This window comes from Mustela lutreola, chromosome 10, assembly GCF_030435805.1.
Source record: "Mustela lutreola isolate mMusLut2 chromosome 10, mMusLut2.pri, whole genome shotgun sequence".
Classification (NCBI taxonomy): Eukaryota; Metazoa; Chordata; class Mammalia; order Carnivora; family Mustelidae; genus Mustela; species Mustela lutreola.
In genome coordinates this window covers 7,316,861-7,340,628 of record NC_081299.1, presented here as the reverse complement: position 1 = coordinate 7,340,628, position 23,768 = coordinate 7,316,861, and the positions used below count along the sequence as shown (strand labels likewise).

The 23,768-nt window shown below is 46.5% G+C and overlaps 1 protein-coding gene across 2 annotated transcripts in view; it reads right to left on the bottom strand.

Moving 5' to 3' along the window:
- The window catches only part of PEX14 (peroxisomal biogenesis factor 14), a 138,671-nt gene that overhangs the window by 77,961 nt on the left and 36,942 nt on the right, over nucleotides 1-23,768 (bottom strand). For both annotated transcript variants that reach the window (XM_059138581.1, XM_059138579.1), the window contains exon 3: nucleotides 10,421-10,505. In XM_059138581.1, coding sequence (XP_058994564.1) covers nucleotides 10,421-10,505 — 85 coding nt within the window. The remainder of the gene's footprint in view (nucleotides 1-10,420; nucleotides 10,506-23,768) is intronic.

Genomic DNA, 23,768 nt, shown 5'->3' with positions numbered 1-23,768 from the left:
AGCAAGGGTTCTGGATAGGAGTTAGGAGCACTCGCAGGTGATCTGAAAAGTAGAACCAAGGTCAAAGACCTATACCTGCTGCTTCTGACTATGGCGAACATGGGCCAATCGGCAAGTCAGATACTGGAAATACCTAGGTTCCCTATCGCAGTGCCCAATCTCTAGCCCTCGCTTCATGGGGGTTGGGGGCAATTTTACAGAGGCAGAAGCCAAGTTCACACCCTAATGTCCTGTCACTGTTTCTATAGATGTAGAACACACTGCAGTGGTGGCAACGGCAACTTACCGATCCCTGAGTCACAGCTACAAGGGTGTGCTCTTGAACTTGAACGTTCTGGTGGCAGCCTCCCGATTCCCCACTTTCCTGACTGGAACAGGGGGCGGAGCGGCACCCACCCCCGGCAAGTCATTCCTGGAGGCCTGGCTTTGATTCCACTCTCCGGCCCTTTCTATAGGGAGCAAGCTTCTAACTGCCTGTATTAAATCCCTCTCTGCTCAAAATTCCTAGAGGTTCTCGTGAGGTGGATTTTTATGATACCAACACAGTTGTCTTTTTAACATAACATGACAGTGGGGCGCCTGGATGGCTCAATGGGTTAAGCATCTGCCTTTGGCTCAGGTCATGATCCCAGGGTTCTGGGATCGAGCCCCGCATCAGGCTCTCTGCTCAGCAGGGAGCTGAGCCTGCTTTCCTCCCCCACACTGCCTGACTCTTTGCGTATTGTGAGCTCTGTCTGTCAAATAAACAAATTAAAAAAAAAAAAAAAAAACATGACAGCAAACTGACGGTACCCCATTAAGAGTCTGCCTTGTAACAGGATATACTCTGTCATATCATGGTCATCGTCAACTAAGCCCTGATTTTCAGCACCAGGCACTCTGCTAAGTGCTTTTCACCTTATTTTCATTTAATCCTTACAAGAACCTTTTGTAGTAAATGCTACCATTAACCCCATTTTACAGACAGACAAACCACAGCACAGTGAGGGCCACACAGCTAGAAAGTGGTGACATTAGCATTTCAACCCAGTCTGTGCACTCTTACCTCCCACGCTGGAGTACTCCAAACATACCTATTATTTAGTCTCTTTTAACAATGCTTCCAAAGCCACGTGGTTTTACCACTGAAAAGACATTATAAATATGACACCTGCATCTTCCTCTTCTCCAGGCTCCAAACCTACACACTCATACCCGACTGGGGAGAAAAAAAATGGCACAACCACTTTCAAAACCGTTTGGAAATTTGTTCAAGAGTTAAACATACACCTGTCATAGGATCCAGACACTCTACCCCTGAGTACCTGCTCTAGAGAAAAAGAATCATATGTCCCTACAAAGACTTATACACAAATATTCAAAGCAGCTTTATTTTTATTAGGTAAAAACTAGAAATTCAAATAATCATCAACAGGTGAATGGATAAATAAGTCGTATTCTATCCAAGCAATGGAATACTATTCAGCAATTAAAAAGGAACAAAACGCTAATACACATGACAACCTAGTCAACCTCAGAGTAATTATGCTGTGTGAAAAGAGCCAGACCAAAACGTATACACAGTTACAATCCCATTTATATAAAATTCTGGAAAAGGCGAAGTAATCTACGTGAAAGGAAGCAGACCGGAGCTTACGTGGGAACCAGAGTGGGGGGTGGGGTGGGTGGCAGAAGGAAGGCAGGAGGAAACATCTGGTTGTGACCAGGGTGTTCACTATCTTGACTACAGTGATAGTTTACTACTACTACTACTAATACTGAGCATGGCTTACTCTTTTTCCTATAATGTCTGTAGCTCTGTCCTTTCTTCCCAGAAATAATGGGGCAGAGTTCAAAGAATTCTAGTCAGAAGTCTTGGTCCTACCTCTACTTCTGCCACGTATTTGCACTACCTAATCTTTCTGAGCCTCCGTGTCCTCAACTATAAAATGGGAGACTCATTAAATCACGTATTCATTCATTCAACAAATGTTTACTAACTTGCCTACTAAAAGACCACAGTGAAGAAGAAATTAATCTGTGTTTTGTAAACCTTAAAATTCTTTACATAAATATGCTGGCTTTTTTTTTTTTTTTAAAGATTGTATTTCATTGAGAGTGAGAGAGAGAGCACAAGAAGACAGCGGGGGCAGGGGGTAGCAGCAGAGGGAGAAGCAGGCTCCCCACTGAGCAGGGAGGCCAAGCCGGGACTTGATCCCAGGACCCTGAGATCATGACCTGAGCCGAAGGCAGAGGCTTAACTGACTGAGCCCCCCAGGGGGGCCCCTGTGCTGGCATTCTTCCATCTTTGCTGCCACCTTCCCCATCCAGATCCTCCATACTTGACAAGAGACGTGGCAGTGCCTTCTCCCTGGGTTCTACTATCGCCAGGCCTATTCAGCATAAATGCAGAGCCCAGAGTTAACTTCCTCGATAGCACCAAGCCAGAGTTTCAACTGGTTCAAATACTGCTGTCAACCGTGATTTATAATATTGAGACCTAAGGCTGGCTCCTACCTTGTTGCCCATCTCACCAACCTCAATTCTCTTCTCTGCCGAGCCCAGGGGCCAACCCAGCTAACAGCTAACAGCACATAAGCCTCCGCATGAGCCTCGCTCCCTAACACAACCTTCCCCACTCTTTTGACCATCTACACCCACTGCCTCCCGGGTTGTCCATGTTAAGACAGTTAAGAAGGAACTCTGCTGACCTAAGTAACTAGAAAAGAGCATTTTCACTGGACACTACAAGGCTAAAGACAAAAAGAACTGCATATGGGGGCACCTGGGTGGCTCAGTGGGTTAAAAGCCTCTGCCTTCGGCTCAGGTCACAATCCCCAGGGTCCTGGGATCGAGCCCCGCATCGGGCTGTCTGCTCAGCAGGGAGCCTGCTTCCCCCTCCCTCTCTTTGCCTGCCTCTCTGCCTACTTGTGATCTGTCAAATGAATAAATAAAATCTTAAAAAAAAAAAAAAAAAAAAAGAACTGCATACAAACACCATACTCCAGTTGGTGACGGTGAACAGGCTAGCAGTCCTGGATCCGCCTTACGTGTGCGCCGGAGACGAACAGTTGTGTGCAGCTGTCAAGTCAAGAAAAAGCGAACCTCCTCTGCAACTCGTCCTGGTAGGCACCTCCTATGCCTCGTTTGCCCAGGCCCTCCCTCCTTAGCCTTAGCCTCACACTGGGGCTGACTCCGCTGGCAATGGAGGAAGCTGGGATGAGTGAGACAGTCTCTGCCCTCGAGGGACTCACAGCCCAGCGAGCTTTACACGCCGGTCTGTCCTGGTCGGACAGGGCCGCCTTCTCACTGAGACTCTGGCGCCCTTTGTGGTTCCGTGTAGACACTGTTCAGAGGCACTCCACCCCCGTCCCCGCCTCCTTCTAAGGAGCCTCTTACACTGTGCAAGACAGGTGCTTCATTCTTCTCTCAGGGAGTGCCTAACCTGGTAACACTCTGCACACAACAGGTACTGACCAATGACCTAACCAATGGCCAAAGACCCGTAAAACGTCCAATAACGACAAAAGAACACTAAGCCGTGTGTTCCATTTGGAACAGGTGGCAGCCAAGTTTCTGAAGCTTTCCATTTATTTGAATGCCTTTTTGCATCAAAAAGTAAATTTCTGAGCCCACATCCCTTCAAAAAGGGGCTGAAAAAAGATTCTTTTAGAAAGCTTTTTTCCTGTAACCAATGACCAGAACGTCCTCTCAGAATCCAAATCTGTGCTAAGGGTTAACGACAATTTGCTACGCAGCCTTTTCTCTCTTATTAAATTCTTTCTACCTATAGTCCCATTTATATTAGAAAACAGTTTTATATTCTTTCTGTATTCTTTCTATTCAAAGTCTCACAAAACCTTAAGCAAGAAAAATATACCCTGGCCTACTCACGTATGCAAAGCACTTCTACTTTAGCATCGTGCCAACTGACACGGGGTCAACAACATCAACACGAGAATATTCGCTGGGGCGTTCACAGAAGGCAGGAACCAATCTAAATGTCCACTAATTTGGGACTGGTTAGAAAAACGTCTGATACACACTCATCTTGGAGTACTACGCAGCCACTGAGAAGAATGAGTCCGATCCGTAGGTGCTGATGTGGAATGAATGCCCAAATGTAATGTCAAGTGTAAAGGTGAAGTGCAAAATATGCTACTACTGTATTTAAAGTGTTTGTGCTTCTCTGAGAGGAGTAATAAATATTAACGTGCTTTTATATGGATAGATGATCTTGGGAATGATACAGAAGAAACTGTGAATAAACAGAAGCGTCCTCTGGAAAAGAGAATGAGGGGGACAGGAAAAAGGGACAAAAGGAAGACTAATTTTTTACTGCGTATCTTTCCTTATGGTTTTAATATCTGAAGCCACGTACGTAGCTTACCTTTCCAAAAGAAAACAAAACTCCAAAACCACTGCTACCATACATGATAACGTCACTTTGCTTTTCCTTGTGGTCTTGTTGCAGGCACACAAGGTTAAGAAAAGAGGAATAATTCTTCATTTTCAGGAAAAACCTCAAAGCAACTGGGTAAATCCAAAAGCGCTTTGCCCACCGCCCCCCGCCACCAAAGCTCCTCTGGGCCGTGGTCCCCCGTGGTAGGTTGAAGTGTAGGAACCACGTGACTCTTGGGGGAACAAGTGCTACCAGCTCCCTCTCTGAACAGGGAAGCCATGGCGTCCCCATTTCTACAGTCTTCCGCTGGTCTAACTGCTGCAGCTCTCAGCCTGGATGCTGAAAAAAATCTCTGGAGTTTAAGACAAGTTTGGATAACAAGGGGAGCTGGAAAATTGATGGGGGGAACACCAGTCAGTGTGATGGATAGGCTGGTCCAGAACAGCAGGCGACGGATTTGCAGATGCAAGACTGGCAGGGAAGGAAGACGGTCCGTTCACAACAGATGGATGGAGGTGCTCAATCATCCTCAGGAACAAGCCCGAGGCTGCCGTACACAGCCCTATCTGCTCGGGCACCGGCAGCTCCTCACTCGCCTGCAGGGCGCGGCCCCAGCCCCAGAGGCTCTCTGCACGGGACCCACACCGGGCCGGGCTCCAGGGGAGTGACAGCAGGCAGTGTCTGAGGAAATGCCACTGGACTGCAGGCAGGACTCTCGGGGACTGACTGCTGGTGAGCTTCTTCCTCCAGCTTCCTAAAACACACCCAGTTTGTCTCTCTGGGTCACTCACGCTCTGGGGTAAGGCTTGCCCTGCCGGGGTGGGGTGACCCGTGTGCCCAGGCCTAAGGAACACAGGAATTCCGGGACACAGGAGTTCCAGTGTTAAAGCCACGACAGTGTGGGGCAAACCAGAGCCAGTGGCCACCCTACTCACCAGCCACCATCCTCTCCTCTTTCTTTCCCTCTTCATCATCAGTGAGAGAGAACCTGGATCATCTAATTCAGCTCAACCTCATGACTGAGCAGAACTCTCGAGGTCGGGTCTTTTGTTTCTTCCAGTCATCTCTGACTAACAGAGAGGTAAGACAATGAGAAAAATCACCTAATCCCCGTCTTTGCCCAGAAGGGGAGCATCTTTTTAAAATGTCCATGTTAGGGGCACCCAGCAGGCTCAGTTGGTGGAGCATATGACTCTTGACTTTGGGGTCGTGGGTTCAAGCCCCACATTGGGGGTAGAGATTACTTTAAAAAAAAACAAACAAACAAAAAAACAGAGAAATAAAATAAAATGTCCATGACAGAAAAGACACAATTACTCCAGCAAATGTAGGAATGGATCTGAGTCTCGATGCCACAATCCACATCTCATTAAGAAAGAATCAGAAGGGCCAGACAATCCCTCACAGAGCCAATACCCTGCCTTCCAGCTCAGCCACAGAAGTTTCTGAGGGTGAGGAAATGGGCCACAGCCAAGCATGGGGTCCTCCTTCCCTGCCCCCTCAAGCTCTCTGCTGGAACCAAGCTCTAGAAAAAACAGCGTTATAAAAATACTTCTGGCTTCACTAAGACACATTAAAGAATTAATTACAAAGTAAAGCTGAAGGAGAAAATTAATTTTAGAAACACATGAGGTTACAATTTTTTTTTTCCTGGAGATGGGGGAGGAAACAGTTATTTTCAATCTCATCCTGGGGGCACAAGCTGGGAGCTGTCCAGTCGATAACCTGGCCATCAGAACAAGGTTTGTAATTAAAAGGTCAGCGACCTGGAAAGCCAGGGCCCCACTCCCAGAGCTTCTCAGTAATGACGGAGCTATTAAATTAAGACTGTTATGAAATCAATGCTAAAAAAGCTTTCATGGTAACGAGATTCCATTCAAGGACATGCAAACTACCTCATGAAATGGACGTAAATGATAAAAAAGAAAAGTAATAAAAGAGAGTTAAATTGAAATCTGTGTAAGAATTTACTCCCCCTTGAAATACTCCATCGAGATCAGCCCTTCACCTCTACCCCACTACCAAGGTTGAGACCATCAGGTTTCTTCCTCAAGTTCATTTCCAGCAAGGAGGCGGCTTTGCTATTAGGGGTTCCGCTTCCAGGAACAGAAGAAAGATCAGATCTTGTTTCCCCTTTTAGAATGAGAGAGGATGGGGGCACGTCTCTTTTGCTTAGTTTTCCCTTCCCCCTGGGCTCTTTATGAGATGAGCAAGAACACAGCCCTTTACTTACACACTTGAGAAAGTGTATCTCAAGTCTCAAGTCTCACCCAACACCACCCAGGCCCCATTATAAAGGATTACACAGAAGTGAATGATGCTCGTTTTTCTAGAAGCCTGCTCTGCCAACAGATATATTAGGAGTAAGCTACGGCAGCACTACCTCCCCGCCCACCCCACCTATTCCCCTCATGCCCCCCACAACGAACAGGCATCACTGTTACCCACCTTACACTCAGCCTGCTGACGTGTTTGGAAGCAGCCTGCCTCCTACACTTTGTGGTCGGACAGGGTGTCAAATCAACGTAAGCCTATTGACAACACTGTCCAAGCCTTCAACTTTCTGGACCGATTCTATGGCTGTTTATAAGCTGCTCTAACCTCCTGAACTGCAGCCCACTTAAAGCCCAGACATGATGCCTGCCTGGTGAGAACAGCCTCCGTACGTGGTCCAGCTCCAGGAGGGCATAAACCCCACGCACAGTCCTGTGACGCTCATGCACCGCTGCCTGTGTGGCTGAGGTGCCGCCTGCAAAATCCAGTGCTTGGAAGGAAAACAAAAACGTTTATTCTAATACTCCGAAGGTGAACAGCTGCTTTTCTCTTCCATCCAAAAAATTCCCGATAAAAGAAAGAAATGTTGTAAATTACACAAAATGGCAGTACAAACTTCAAGGAAAATGATAAATGATCGCAATGACTTCATGTTTCTCATTACTGACTCTATATTCAGACTTTAAAGCATCTAAGAGAGAACTCAAAACACAAAAACAAAACAAAACCAAAAAGCCACAAACACAGAAGACCTTTGCAAACCAATGCTCTTGCCTGCCTATTCCATCCACTCCCCACTAGCCTGCCCCCGGTGCCCCTAGCACCCCGAATCAGAAAGCACAACATGTAACCTGTCAGTGACAGGGGCAGGCGGCAGCCCTGCTCCGGGCTGAGGCTTCACATTAAAACAAACTCAGCTGATGTGCCTAAAGTAACCCTCATTTTCCACTGAACTGACATGCACTACAGGGACCTCAATTTCTATATTAAATATTAAATAATATTAAAAGAAAAACAAAATTGGATTTGCCTTTTCAGGAAAGAGATGTTTATTAAAAAAAAGAAAGTCAAGATTATAATTCAAGGCAGTGCTCCACTGCAATTCCCTGAAGTGACATTTGCTAGGAAAAGCCAAGACTACAGTAGCTGTGAGCTCGCCCAAAGCCAGCGCTCCAAACCCACCCCTGCAACGAGCCCTGCGGGGAGCCGTGGGGAGGATGCCAGAACCTTGGTCCCTCCCCTCAGGACACTCTCCCCGCCCCTACACACCAGCCAGCCAGTTCTCTTTCCTTCCCAAGCACTGTTAGGGACAGGGGAGATGCTGGCTCCTCTCCAAAAGCCCCTCCTCCCTCACCCCGTCAGCACCAGCCACGGACCAAGCATACCTGACCCACCGAAGAGTTGGAAATTTAAAAAGTGAAGTGTAAATCCACGTAGGGGCGCTTCTTCCCCAGACTCCAATCAAATCTTGGAATCCTCTGCCCAGAAAAGGTCCTGCCAGAACTAACCCTACTGGGACTCAACTCGGAAACAGATAATTACTGATTGAAGCAGCATTTTACAGGATAATGGAGATGGGTAATTACGGCCAGTGATTCTGGACGGAGGCGCAGGATAGACTCCTGTGGCTCTCTTTAGAGGAAGAAGGGTAGGAGGCCTCTCCGGGTTCCTGCTGCCTGAAATTCTAAAAGCTCTCACCCACATCAGGGGTCGAGGAGGAACTGCACCCATGCACACTGGCCAGTACTCATCTTCCTCTCAGAGAGGTGTGCTTCGGTGGCCGTGTCCAGGTGTGCAAGCCAGAGCTCCCCCCTCCCCACCACCGGGTGCTGGTGCTCCTCAGCCCTGTGCACCCAGCATTGTCTTTCTCCGTGGCACCTGCCACTCTACATACTATGGATCTCATTTTCTCATTGGTTAAATGTCTGCCTTCCCCTTAGAATGTTAGCCTGGCAAGGGCAGGGTTGCTGTCTGCCCTCTTCTCTGCCGAGTCCCCGGGGCCCAGAATGGGGCATGTGTAGGGCAAACACTCTTCAATGGGTTAACTAATCGATCAGTTTCGTTTTGTGTTATTTTTAAAGGAGCAACAAATAATAATTGCACAAAACAGTTTCCTCTCCACAGTAATTATCAGCCAACTAACTCAAAAGAAGTATTATTTGGTCCAGAGTTTCTCTCTCTCTCCTTTTTTCCCTCTCCCTCTCCCAGTCAGGGATTTATTAAAATTAAACAGATTAGATGGAGCTCCCGATACTAAAACTGCTCAGCAAAGCCTGCGGTGGGGAAGTGCCGAGCAAACACCAGAGACATTTGTCTCTAAATTGCTCTAAATACCTTCTGCAAATGAAATTCTAACCCAGCTGCGTTTGAGAGAAAATGAGGAATAACTGGTCATTGTCAGTGGGAGAGAAGATCAGGCAGTTATAATACCGCACAATATACTAGGGCAGAGGATCTCTCGGCAACCATAGATTTTGTCTCAGGTTACCCCGGGTAATCAGCACAGCTTTTAGGCTCAGCTTTCCCCGGCTTCGATGCTTTGATGAGAGAGCTGAAATCCCCAAGCTTTTATGATTAATTACTCCCCATAGGTACACATATTTCAAGGAAAAACTCTTTTATGGCATGATGGTTGCGGAGTAGAGAGGCCGGCCAACGCACTCCAAATTGTAATAACCTCCCACTGATGGGGGGCGAGAGCGATGCCGCCTGCAAATGCACAGCGCCCCTCACCAACTGGGTCGCAGAGGCCAGCCCTAAGGCTACCTCCAAACAGATGCCTGCAAGTGGAGAGCTTCGGGCTCGTTCTGCCCCGACCCCAAGGGTGCAGGCCTGGGACATGGTCCTGCGAGCATCTCTGCAGTGGGACGCCATGGGGCAGACCAAGGAAACGCCACCAAACCACTCCATCTTCTATTCCAACCACAGCTGACTTAAAGCTCACAACCTCGAATTCTGAAGCTGACATTCCAGCCCCTGAAGGAAAAAGAGTTTCGTTTGCCGGGGCTGGGCAGGGGGAGGGAGAGGAGGAGGAGGAGGAAGAAAAGGCTCCCCCCACCATAGTGTATAAGCGCCTCTACATAACCTTCCAGCTTTCTAGAAAATCAGATGTTCAAAGAGTAAAAAAGTCACATTCCTTTTTTTGTTTGTTGTGGGGTTTGCTTTGTATTTTACAGAACAAGAAAAAATCCTAAATTGCAACAGAGCCAGAAGAGATTCTTTCTGCTTTGGACAATATTGAATTTGTCAAGACCCATTTAATCCCTGCTTACAGAAATACCATGAAACCAGTAATTCACCACTTCAATCCGTAAATCAGACTGACCCCAAGCTCGACCTTAACCTGACCTTGTTTAGTCATCTCATTTCCCTCGTCCTTCAATTTCTTTCTTCCTGATTCTTTACTGAGGCAGCTGACCTCCTAACCTAAAGCTAGTCACTGTGTAGCCAGGGTCGTATTAGCAGAGGAACGGACCAGAAGCAGAAGTCCTCCGGTCTTATCCAGTGGGCCTCTTCTTGCTGCCCACGCCGGGCTGTCCTGGGCTAAGCTGTTGGCCTTACATCTGGTGCTGGGTCATTCGGACAGTATCACCTCTCTGCTCCTCTGTAAGGAGAAAAGCCTGCATTCCCACTGAGGGGGCTCCCCTCACCCCCACATCAACGGGACAGCGACGGAAGGTCCCTCCAGCAACACCAGGGCTTCCATCTGTCCCATCCCCAGTCCCTTTCTGCAGGCCACGCTGCATGGCCATGGGGAACCTGTACCTTTCTTCTTAAGGAATGCTCTCCTGGTTGCAAGTGGGCTCTGGCGGACCCGGGAATTCTGCAGAAACTTCACTGCTGTGGCAATCTGGTCGGGGAGATAAAAGAGAGAGAAAAGTAAACTTCAATAGTCTGAATTTCAAGATTAAAAATCCCACCAGTTTATCCTAAGTCCACAGAAATAAGCACACCACTGTGGTCAAATATATAATCAGTTGTTTCTCACATTTAAAATCTACCTAAATAAGAGACTATGTCAGTTCCCACTGGCTTCCTGTATCTGTTTCTATCAAACCTAATCCCCTCAGCCTAGCTTTTAAGACCTGCCATAATCTTTTCCTTTTCTCCCTGTTCAAGCTGAATGCTCCTGCTCCTCGGCAGGTAGCCCTCTCTTGGAGATGCTCAGCCATGTTACGATCCTTGCACTCGCGCTATGCCCTTGTTCTAAAAGGTCTCTCTTCTCGCCTCTACCAGTTTAAACATCACACACACACACACACACACACACGTACACATGTACACACACACACACACGCACGCACACACGCACGCACACCAGCACGGCCCTTTTATAGCCTGTGCTAACTCCTCGAAGCCTTCCCTAAGTAAGCAAGCCATCTCTGATCTCCCTCTTCTCTTGAATTCTTTAATGCTCGTAGTGTGTACCATATAATTGAAGACATAATTATACTGTCTTCTAATGTTCAGGCTGCCTCCCCAACTACACTGCAAGCATCGGAGGAGAAGAGACCAAGCTGCCTCCACAGAGCCTGGCAAAGTGCTGAGCACAGACCGGCTGGGAAGGATTACATAAGAGACGACGCACACACGGCCATTCACACTGGTCCCTCTTATGCAACGGAGCTCGATACTGAAGAGACTTCAAAGGACAAAGTTTGGGGTTTCATGACTAAAAGCTGACAGACTGACAGATGCTCCCCCATCTCTGGTAATGATATTATTTAATGAAATCTTCATATCTGCAAATAAGCCAAGGAAGGGGTGGAAGGAAAACCACTGAAGGGATTAGCCTTCGCACCACCCGGCCCACAGGATGCGTGTGTTTTGCACGTCACTGGTATGCGCTCCCAGGCACTACAGCAATGGGTGGGACACGACAACCTGCCCCACAGAGGAAAGGGGCCATTTTAAATGACTGGCATTATTCATCTCATCAACACCAAAAGAATAATACAGTCTCGCGTTACAGGTAGAGTCAACAGACCGCGGCGTGCACTCCCAAGCTGTTGAAAGAAAACATTTGTAAGGGACCAAATATAAGGAACTTTTCTAAGATCCTTCAGACTCAGGGTGGCAGCTATCCAGAGACTCAACACAAAGTACTGTGACTATCAAAGGACGACAACTCACAAGTATTCCCCTCATATTTTATATGAATTTAATCCTGAGACCAGCCAGACCTCTCTGGTAACAAAAGATACGAGGGTAATGGGGGGGGGGGGGGGGGAAGCCAGGTCAATTCCCTTATGTACCTTCCCCTGTAATCCCTCTATTGGAGGCTGCCCGAGACATTCACCCTGAAGGATGAATTCAGGTGTCCCAGACCTTCAGATGCAGGCCTGGCGGCGATAAGACACATTCATGTTCCTGGAGACTGGCTATAATCCGTCCAGCACTGAGAACCTCTTAGCGCCCATCATGAGCTGCGGTGGTAGCCAGCCAGCTCTGGACCAGAGAGGAACCGACGCTCCAGATTCTAGACACCCAACTCCGCATGCACCCCCCTCGGGTGGTACCAAATCTAAGAAAAATCTGATAGACATCGACAAAATGGATGCATTTTAATGAATCGGTGGGAGAAGGGAGAGAAAGAAGAGGAAAACAGAAGAGGGGAGGGGGACGGAGCGGCAGGGGGGAAGGTGGCCATGGCACAGGCGGAGAAAGCAGAGGAGCTGGACCAGAAGGGGAGGCAGGAGTGGGAAGAGAAGTGGGGAAGGGGGAAGGGGGAAGGTGAGAGACAAGAGGAAGAGACGCCCACGTCCAGGAAGGAGTGGACAGCTACACAGTCACAGGCCCCACGGGGTCAGTGGCCATTGGCCTGGTTCACATGGCTCGGGGATGACTGTTCTTCCTCTGGAGGAAGAACACACCTGTACACACAAGACAATCACGGCCCCGGTATCGTGAGGCAGAGAGCGCGCGCGCTGGCGTGTGCACCAGCTGTCGGGGGCACGAGGACGAGCGGGCCTCAAGCAGCAGATATCGACGGCACGGCTCCTCTCATTCACCCACAGAAGCATCGACCTTTCCTTCATCCTTCCAAAATTTTCCATGACAGAGAAAGAAAACAGAATCCCACCACTAAAATGCACAGGTTTCACCTTGCTTTTTTAATATAGTCCTTGGTATATGCATTTCTGGTCAGAGAGCAAAGTTCTGATGGGTTTAATGGTGCACTCAATGCAGTGCTTGGCGCATTCCATCAATTTTTTTTTAAAAATTGCATCTCTTATTTCTTTAAATACATTAATCAGCCTAGTGTAGGCAAAACGGATCCATCGGACAATGCAATAAACATGAATTATCATCTATCCAACACGCATAATGGCTTAAAAATACATAATAGCAGGTGTAGTTTAAATGATTAGTTATTACACCTGTGGTGGGTCTGATTCAATTGGGAAAAATCATCTTTAATAGGTTAAAAGGTTTAGATCACCATGCTTTCCTTAAAGTGGCTGTAGAGAGGGAATGATGGAGTGCTCTGTCATTAGTAATTCATTTAAGAAAAACGTGGGGGATATAGCAAAGAACAGCATAAACGAGCGAATCCAATTTAAACATCAGGTAAAGTAGAAAACACCTTTTAAAAAAGCAAGATAAATGAATTCGGAAGGGAGATGAAATTGACGTATTTATTTAAACGGGAATTTGACAAAGTCCCGGCACACTTCAAACTTGCAAAAATATGAACAATTTCTTTTAAAGTTTCCATTCACTAATTTCAAGCCATATAAAATCATACTGCCAAACACCTACATAAAGTATATTTGGGGCTTGTTTATGTTCCTCTTGATCTTTGTCTGAAAATGCAGGCGACAGGCAAATCACATATTTAACAGCAGCGGTATCGCTACGCCAGATGCAAAAATATAAAGCATCCAAACTAACAGCCTCAACATAATGTGCTGAATAAGAAAGATACCCAGGGAAGCAGCTCCGTGTAAGTGTGAACACGGGAAAACCTCGCTCCGCCTTCACTAATTATTTCTTTGGCTACTCTTTACTCCTCCCGTCCCCCGACCCCACCCCACCGCCCGAGGCCCTGGCGCCACAAAAGGGGGGAAAGGCCTGTCCAATCTGGAATTTTATATGCCCGCTGATTCATCTACAGATGGCCCAAGATTTCCCCCAAATCTTTACCCACAACGCAAGGATTTTAGCACACTAATAACTGCCAGCACCCCTCGCTGCATCTTTCATTCACCCATTGTTGGACACTTTTCATTAACTTCATGAAGCAACTCAACTGACTCTTCCTCTGCAGAGCCCCACACACAACAGCATGCTTTTGTTGGCCGCCGTGATGGGGTGCCTGCAGCCTGTCCTGTATTATCGTTTGATTTTCTAATTAGGAGATGAATGTGACTATTCATGGGTTATATTTGTGCCCAACTAAATTACATAAATTCAGGCCAAATCTTCCGCCTCAATGTCAAAGATGTAAAACGGAGACAGGAACTTTATTGCACATGTTGTGGGAGTGCAGCAAGCCAGGGAAAATTCTGGTGCAAAGCACCTGATGCCGCTGTGGGAAGCCACTTGCTGTTGAGCCCACGAGAAACGTGGAATCGGCGTTCCTTTCCCCTCCTCTTGCACCGAGAGTTCCTAATGAATGCACCTTGAATTACCAGAAGCTGGAGTCATAAAAGTATAGGTGACGAACTCAGAAGAAAACAGAAGCAAAGTTTCTTGCCACTCCTATTCCTGTGACCCTATTTTCTGTCTCCCTCCCCCAAAAAGCAAAATAAAAACCACCCTGGCACCACCAACTCCTCAGTCTTGATGAGATTTAGTCATTTTCCCTGTTTGTGACTAAAGTGACTGCCCACCTCCACTTTGGGCGTGCCAGAGGGATCGCTGCATCCAGGAGGAAGAGGGGACTTGGGGCTGAAGGTCCCTATGGACCCCAGATGATCGGCCAATCGCGAGATCCTTCTTTGAGAGCCTACGATTTGTCACTGTAAATCAATGGAATACGGTATACTCGGCGGCTATCTACAATGAACTATGTGCTGTTAAATGCACTGTGTAGGGTAAGTAATCCCTGGTGAGAAGAATCGAGGTTCTGGCAGTCCTCACTGGAGAGGTGCTTCCCCTGTGTTCCCCACTCTCCTACAAAAGACCTGCACACTGTGATCTTCAGAACACACACTTTATTTTCTGCACCAGGGGACGGGAGAACAGAGCTTGCCTAATAAAGAGCCTGGGGTGTGAGGAAGCCTGAGCACTTTGCACCTGACATGTAAACCGGATGCATTGTCTCTAGTGACACTTATTTGGAATGCCACCAACTCCAGCACTCCTATGTGCTACTTACACATCTATCTCCTAAACTGTGAGCCTTCATTAGCCATTTTAAAATATTAAAAATATTCAAAAATTAATGACATCAACAACCAAAGCCAAGTCCTTTTTAACCCAGAGAGATCACAACCAGAGGGCAAAAGAAATGACCGATGTGTGGCCTGGAAACCCCACTCCCAAGGCTGCGCGGCCACACGTGCGCTGCTGAGAAGATTAAATTGCCTGTGAAAGGTTCCTATGCTCGAGCTCTAAAGCAGATAGATACCCAGAATCCTGTTAACAAGCGTTAGACCAAAGCCAACTGGAGTTTTAACAAGGACTGACTTTAAAAGCTGGGTAGTACTGAGAATGAGAGCACCCTCTTCAAACAGAAATGCTGCATTTTAGTAAGAAATCAGTACTCTGTCAGGAGTTCCTTGACAAATATGGTCATCGGTGGCACAAGGAAATAGTTGCAAAGCAGCTGTTAATCAGAGAAACACATCGTAGAACGCTGATGCTAGCACTCGTGAAAAAATGCAACGGGCTAATTATGAAGCTATATATCTCACTAAAGAGGCCGTGTTCCTTGAGATTCCAGGCAAAGCACTCTGAGATCCAGGGTCCTAGGACAACATAATTCTGGCTCTCGGCATCCAGAATCTTCTCTAATCTGCAGCCACCCATCTCAGGCTCTTTCAAGCCTCCTTGCTCTCCTTCTAGCTAGGGAAGGGGCTGAGAAGGGTAACAGCCCTAGGAGCAGGGGCACCCATGAGCCACACAGCGAGACGCTGCGCGAATGCACCCACCAGGGGTCAGATCCTAGACCAGAACGAAAGGAAATCTATGAGCCTGCAAAAGAAACGTCAGAACCCTTGTTCTAAGTACGAAACGGGAGCAAATGAGTGTGAGCTCAGAACCGGGGCGGGGGTGGGGGAGCGCACCCCCATCCTCCCCCCAGTCGCCCAAATGAAAAGAAAGAAGAAAAAGCAGCAGCAGTAAACATAAAAACTGAGACTGCTGCCTTTGAAATCCCACAGGGAGGAAGGGGGCCTGGCAGAAAGCCGCTCTGAAGAGTGCGAGGTGCCCCTCGGAAGCCGAGGGGCTCGCAGGCAGGTGAGGGGAAAGTTAATATGCACAGGAAGGCTCGGTCAGCCAAAATTCAATACGATCCCGTCCGTGCAAGGACAAGGAGGAACGAGGCTCCCCAAACCAGACTGGTGGGAGCGGGGGGGAGGGGCGCCACGGAACGCACGGAGCAAAACCACTGGAATGGCAAGAGGGGAATAACCTTGAGGTGGACGCGCCGCTCGGGCAGCCCAAGCGCAGAGCCAAAGTGCCCCCTAGCCGGAGCCGGCGGCCGCGCAGGCCAGGGGCAGCCGCCCCGCTGACTCGCACAGCCCCAGTGAAGTGTTTTCACTCCGGGAAAATGAAATGTTTTGCAAGATGAAACAGAATGAAAATTGAGGTTTTAGGTAATTACTAGTTGGCATTTACATATCACGGGCTGGTTCAACACCTATTCATTTTCCTCTTTTATTTTCAATTTTTTAAAATTGCTCATTAAAAATGAACAGATGACAGTGACAGGAATTTTTTTTTCACTCTTTCTCCTTCTCTAAGGGTTACAAAATCAAGAGGTACTTCTAGCCCATTTATCTACAGTTAACACACACACACACACACACACACACACACAGGTATGTTTCATTTACATCAAGGGGGGAAAGGAGAGGGGGAAGTCAACAAAAGCCAGGAAGTTCAAAGCTAAAGACAGTGCGTTGTACTAGAGCCAGCCTCCTGCACCTGGGCAAGGAGTACGCTAGCAAGCGCCCCAGCACTCAAGGAGTTAAAGGAAGGAGCTTCTCTTTCAACTTGGAATTTCCTGGTTTTTGTCACTGTGTCCTTCCCATTGTTGATTTGGGTTCCAACCCTATACTAATTAAGCTTGTGGACCCTAATTTCCTTTGTTTTACTTTCCTCTGTCCCTTTGTTTTTCACATTAAGGAAATAAAATGTATCTGGTAGGAGTGCATGAGAGTTGACATGATAGAACATAATATTTTTAAGGTCTGCTGTGTAAATCTATATTTAGGGAATTCCAAAGCACGCATTATTGACCCTAGTCTCTCTTAAAACACACTGATATATGTAGTAAAAGCCTTTATGAAAAGTGGCAACGTTGTGTGCACCAAAACTACCTTTCAAAGTGAAATACCTCTGCATTTACATTTTTCTTCTTGGCCCGAGTTAAAAATATTGCATGAACTGCCTGTCACCATGTCATTGTTTTGTTATTTGATTAAACTAGTTCTTCCAGAAATGTGTGTGGAAATAAAAAGCATCTCAAGCCAACGTGCGTGGTTTACTATCAAGTGACAGTGATTTCAGGGCGCGAGGTTGACTCTGGAGGGTACTCCGGTGCCAGCCTGCAGCCCACGGGGAGCTGGCGGCAGAGCTGAGAGGCAGGAGCTGTGCCGCCAGCTCGCCTGTCACCATGCCTGCCGCACACAGGGCCGGAGTGCACACGCTTGCCCGGGAGGAAATGAAAACCCTTGCTTCTGGGTTGAGAAGATCAAAGTTCCTTTTTAGGAAAGGTTGAGAAGGAAAAGAATTTTCTCCTTCAGGGAGAAAGAAAAGCAAATTTAAATGCCTTGTCCCCATGCATTTCCCACCTGAATTTAGATAGCAGCCCCTCTAATTTTTGATGCGACCAACAAAGCAGTTACCCAAAGAGGGGAGGAAAAAAGGATGACATTTGCCTTTTCCTTGGCTTTGAAATCCAACTGGCAGCAAATTGTTTGAAGTCCTGCTTAGAGAAGAAACTGTAATAGCCTCCATACTGAAAAGAGAAGGAAAATGCCATTATACACGGATCACGGTAGCAGTGACCTCAGCGCAGAAGGCCAACGAGCTGGCTGCAAGTCGGAGGTCCAGCCGGCGTGCCAGGAACAGAAATAAAAGGTTTATGTGCCAGAGATGTGTGGCAAGAGTTGGGTGCTCGGTCCCAAGAGATACCAAGAAAAGGCAAGGAGTTCAATTCCTTAACACGGTGTCTTTCAACAGCTCCTTGACTGCTCCTTCTGCCAGTTTCCCTCGGTTCTGCATTTTCTATGTTCCTCTAATTTCCTGCGCAGCTAAAGAGGAAGCAGAGAGCACCCAGGCTTCGTGTTGTAAAATTAATGAAGGTGTCAAGCTGTTGAGTTGAATCACTCCAAAGGAATGTAATGACTCAGTGTCCAAGATGCTCCCTAGGAGAACTGTGAGCTCACTCAGTGACGGTGGCCGGTGACTCCAACACTAAAAATATGTAGCACTCAGTCCCCAGGACCTTCCTAATGATACCACTGCTTCTGCTTCCCTGTGCCTCTCCACTGCAGGCTGAATTTTCTGCTTTCTGAAGGTTACGGCTCCCCAATGCCACTACTTCTCAGATGTGCCTCACGTCCCCCTACTTTTGAAGTCGGGGCCACACGGAGATTTGCAAAGCTCTCTCCAGTCATGCGTTATCGAGATGTGGGAGGACTAGAAAGGGGACAAAGGTTATGGCATAGACAGAGATGGTAGAGGCTGGACACCGAACGGATGACCATCAGGCCGTGTAGGACAGGGCCCCTTTAGGTTGGCTTAGCACCTTGGGCTCAGAGGGCAATGAGACGGGCTCCTGGATTCCACGGAAGAAAAGCTCTGGACCAAGAAATTCTGTCTACAGTCACCCCACATACAACACAACACTAAAACCTTCGAGGCATCACTAAAAGATACTCCTACCAGGCATGCTACAAAAAAACTAGAAAGACATAATATTAAAAAAATAGATTTGAATACAATAGAAACAGACATAGCCTAGAAACAGTTTGAATGCAAAGACAGCAAGAAAAGAGTTTAAAATGACAAATGGCATTATTTACAATAGCCAAGCTATGGAGATAACCTAAGTGTCCAATGGGTGAATGGATAAAGAAATTATTATGTGTGTTCTCCCTTTCTCTCTTTCTCCTTCTCTCTCCCTGCTCCCCACACACACACACACAAGTGCACACACGCATGGAGGAGTATTATACAGCCATAAAAGAAAAGAACAAAATCTTGCCATCTGTGACAACCTGGAAGAACTTCAAGGGTATTATGCCCAGTGAAGTCAGACAAAGACAAATACCATATAATCTCTGTTATATGTGGAATAAAAACAAACAAACAAACAAACAAAGAAGGGATGCCTAAGTAGCTTAGTCAGTTAAGCTTTGGACTCTTGGTTTCAGCTTAGGTCAGGGTCTCAAGGTGGCAGGAGGGAGCCCCCTGTTGGGCTCCACACTCGGCAGGGAGTCTGCTTGGGATTTCCTCACCCTCTCCTTCTGTCCCTTCCCACTGCTCAAATAAATAAATAAAATTTTAAAACAACAGCAACAACACCACCACCACAAGCTCATAGATAGGGAGAACAGATTAGTAGTTGCCAGACAGGGGCTGAAGGATAGAAGGAACGGGTGAAGGAGGTAAAAAATTATTTTAAAAAAAGCATCTGTGGGGGTATGTGGGTGGCTCAGTGGGTTAAAGCCGCTGCCTTCGGCTCAGGTCATGATCTCAGGGTCCTGGGATCGAGCCCCGAATCAGGCTCTTTGCTCAGCAGGGAGCCTGCTTCCCCCTCTCTCTCTGCCTGCCTCTCTGCCTACTTGTGATCTCTGTCAAATAAATAAACAGAATCTTTTTAAAAATTAAACAAAATAAAAAACAAAAAAAGAATCTGTGTTTCAGGTGTAGGACATAAGGTCATTGAAGGGCATGTGGGGAAAATGACGAAGGTACCTCAGGAAACAAGTGCAGACCGTAGTCTGAGGACTAAAGGAACCATACGTAAGCACGGACATGTGGTTCACACAGTTGTTTCCCAGGGAGTGCAAGTCAACAGTCCTGGTACCACTATACGCGTGTACTGGGACTGAGCGAATAAGCAGAGAGACGACGGACAGCGGTAAAAGAAGAGAGAAAACTGTTTTCGTAACAGAAGCCAGTATGCCTCTAGCTCTTCTTTAGAGCAATGCCACACACAAAAGGAGAGACAAGGTCTAGCTCTTTCCACACTGTAACATTAGGCTGTAATTTTTTGCTTTTGTACTTGATCTGCCCTCTTTGCATGGAGCATTCCCTTCTTAACCTACTGAATTAATTTGTACTCCTCCAAAAAAACAAAAAAAGAAAAAAGAAAGAAAATAAAGAGGAATTTTCAGCTGGGCCGCCTGGACTCCATTCTAACTCACGTGCAATTGCCTTGGCCTTGAGACTGGATATTGCTTAACAGAATAGTGTGTTATTTGAAATATCTTGTATACAGGCTGCCCAGGTGGTACAGTCAGTTAAGCCTCTAACTCTTGGTTTTTGGCTCAGGTTATGATCTCAGGGTCATGAGATCGAACCCCAAGCACAGAGTCTGCTTCGGAGTCCCCCTCCCTCTCCCCCTGCCCCTCCTGCTCATGTTTGCTCTCTCTCTAATAAACAAATAAATCTTTTTTTAAATGTAAAATATTTTGCATACCAATAAATAAATAAATATAGAATGACAAACGCAGAAAGCCTTTAAATCACCCTTACATCCGCTAGAGAGCCCAGGTAAGTAAACAGTTAACATCTGTACTAACAGAAGACCAAGTCCTAGTTTCTGCCATTAGTTTAGGTTTTTTTATAGCCTAAGAGGAAAAAAACAAAAGTGTGAGATCCAAAAGTATGATTCCTTATACTAGCAGACTCAAAAATCTTCAAATTTGTAGTAAGATGATAGGGATTAGAAACAGTTTCTAGAAACAAGTGAAATGAAATCAGCTCCTCTCAGAGGAAAAGCACCCTCCTCCCCAAGCACACGAGCCCCAGAGAGCAGACAGGAATAGGCCGTCCACAGAGATGGGCCACATTGGTTGAACTGACTCTGGCTATCTGTCATCCATGAGAGATAAGAAACTTGGTGGCCAGCTTCTATCTTCTAAGAAAGGGATATCTGATGTAGGTCACGCTGCTGTAGCTGACTTTAGGAGGAACTTGTCGATGCCACAAGTACAGAATAGAGAAGCAAGTCAAGCTATGCCTCGGACATAGATGGGGAAAGAGGCATCGCTCTTCTTAGGTCTTCCCGAAGCACTGAAACACGGGCTGTGGAACTTTCTTACCCCCACTATCAGATCTGTACCCACAGGCCACTCAGAAAAGAGAGTGAATCAAACACTATCACTCCAGTTGCCTCCTCTGATAAGCCCCAATTTAAAAACTTTTAGCTCAGCAAGGAAATCCACGGCTCACAGGAAGAATCAAATGGTAATTATCATGGCCTTGAACCATTCTGTTATCTTTCACTAAACATCGTAAACATTCCTATTATTAACAATGCTACCAATAAAAAATATATATATACCTTTAAAGATAAAAGATTCAAGAGAAGCCTACTAGACACCAGAGCCACCTTGGCCACGAGGCCCTCATTAGAGACCTCCCACCTCTGATGGACAGATAAGACGGAGGCTCTCTACACCCGACATCTGATGTTCTTACCAATCTTGGTCATCTACAATGAGTACCTCATTTACTTACAATTAACGCAACATTTAAACAATTTTCACCATTAAGCAAATCAGTTCTGTTGAGCACCTTGCTCCTCCCCCTCTCAATCAACAGTAGCTCCTTTCCAATGCCTTCCAGCTCTGTCTGGGAAACAGGGAAGTTCACGTTTTGTTATCTGAAGGATTATGAATTACCATCTTGTTCTGCAACCTTCCTCGGTTCTCCATGCCCCACCAGGAGGGTGAGATACTCTGAAATCACAGAAATCCCTACATTTCCTCAGTGTGGCAGAAGCTTCCTGAGACCTCGCTCACCGCTCTCTGCTCCTTGTCCTTTCTCTCCCTCTTCCTGCCTGTTTAAACACATGGACACAGAGTTATTCACTTTTACAGGAAAACCAAATAAAATAATGTCGAAGCAAAACTGCGGTGATGTCAGGCTGCAGCTAGCACCATTCATCTGTGGGAATCTGATTAGCGCCCAAGTGGCAGAGCTACCTGGAAAAGTGCTCACAATCAAATAAAAAAATGATACCAAAACATTAACCTGATGGCTAAAAACTCCACATTTAAACAGTTAAAGTAATAAAGGAGCTTTTATTGAATATTTTTTATATTTCATTATGCCCCAAATTGACGAGGACTCCCGGATACATTTTCTAGACTTTTGGTTCCTCAAATCAAAAAAAAAAAAAAAAAAAAAAGTCCAAGAGAGCATTTAACTAAAAGGAAACAGCATTTCTTGTAAATTTGAATGAAAGGATTAAAGCTTCTCCTACAATATCGATATCAGCCTTGAGTGCAAACACAGCCAAACAGTGCAACAAACAGAAACCATTTTTGGTTTTATGTACTTTCATCTGAACTTGCTCCTAGCCAGCAGAGAGGTTTTCTCCATGACTTTACCTTGCACAAACCCTGTATTTCCTCATTCACCCACATTCTGCTCAAAATTGGTAAGGAACGGAACCTGGCAGGATGGCAGGAGAGAAAGCAGGCTGGGTCTCAAGACACCTGCACACAGAGTCCAGCCCTAACATTAACATGTCCTCAGACCCGGCCCCTCGAGTCCCACTCCAGCCGTAGATTCATTCCTTCATTTGTAGATTCATTCCTTCATTTCCGTAAAACAAGAGCTTATGCAGACACCTTCTGGACCCTTCTGCCATCCACTCTATCACTTCTCAGCTGACTCCCAGAGGCGGCAGGTCTGTTGTGATACCTCACCCTGGGATACGGGCTCGGTCAAGGAGGGTCAAGGATAAGACCCAACCCTTCTGGAGCTCAGCTCTTTAATCTCACCCAAATCAAAGAAAAGTGGGGGGGGGGGGCAAGAAAACCAACAGAGAAGAGGAAGGAGAGAAGGAAAAGGAGGGAAAATCGCCACTGTCAAAAAAGAAATGACAGATGGACCTAGCAAAGCTTTACTCACACCACTTACTTACAACTTAATTTACATACAGGCTTAGTTATCTGATAGCCATTTGCAGTTTTAATACTGTAAATGAGAAAAGAGAAACAAGCCAGCTAACAGAGATATACTTAGGGGACAAAGACCAGACCGTGGAAGAAGCCTAGCAACAAATGTCAAGAGAGAAACATCTATAGAAAGCAAATAAAAAACTCAAAAACTTTATTAGTTGGGGGGTCATTCGGCATAGGTGGAGTCATACAACATGTCGACAGTCTAATAGTTTTTGAAAGCAGAGCTACACTTGTAACACAATATAAACATTTATATCTACAATGGCAATACTGAGTCATGAGGACTAAATTACATTCCAGATCCTCTGCCTAATAAAGTAAGAAAGTATATAACCCATTTTATGTCATTCCCAGCCCAAAGTTTCAAAGTGTTTTGTTTGGATCCGGATGGCCATCTCCCTGTGCCTGTCCAAAATGACTCATCCAGGAGGGAGCAAGAGATGGCGGTTTTCCTGGACGAAACAAGAACAGTTTTTATTCAAGTCGGATTAAGAAGCAGGAAGCCCAAGACTAAATAATGACTCGTGGTGGGAGCCCACCGGTTCCACACAGCACACCAGGCACTTACAAAACCAGGTACAACAAAACGGAGATGAGGCTTTTGCTGTTACAATCCAGGAGAAGGAAAGGGGTCAAAAGGGATCTTAGGCCATCTGGTCCCTCATATGACCTAAGACTCCCCTCTCTTCAACAACCCAGACAAATGATCATGGGCTTCCACTTCAATGCTTACAGATAAAATAGAGAAACAAGAGAACACACTCTCAAGAGGCTGTCAATTCATTTTCAGGAGT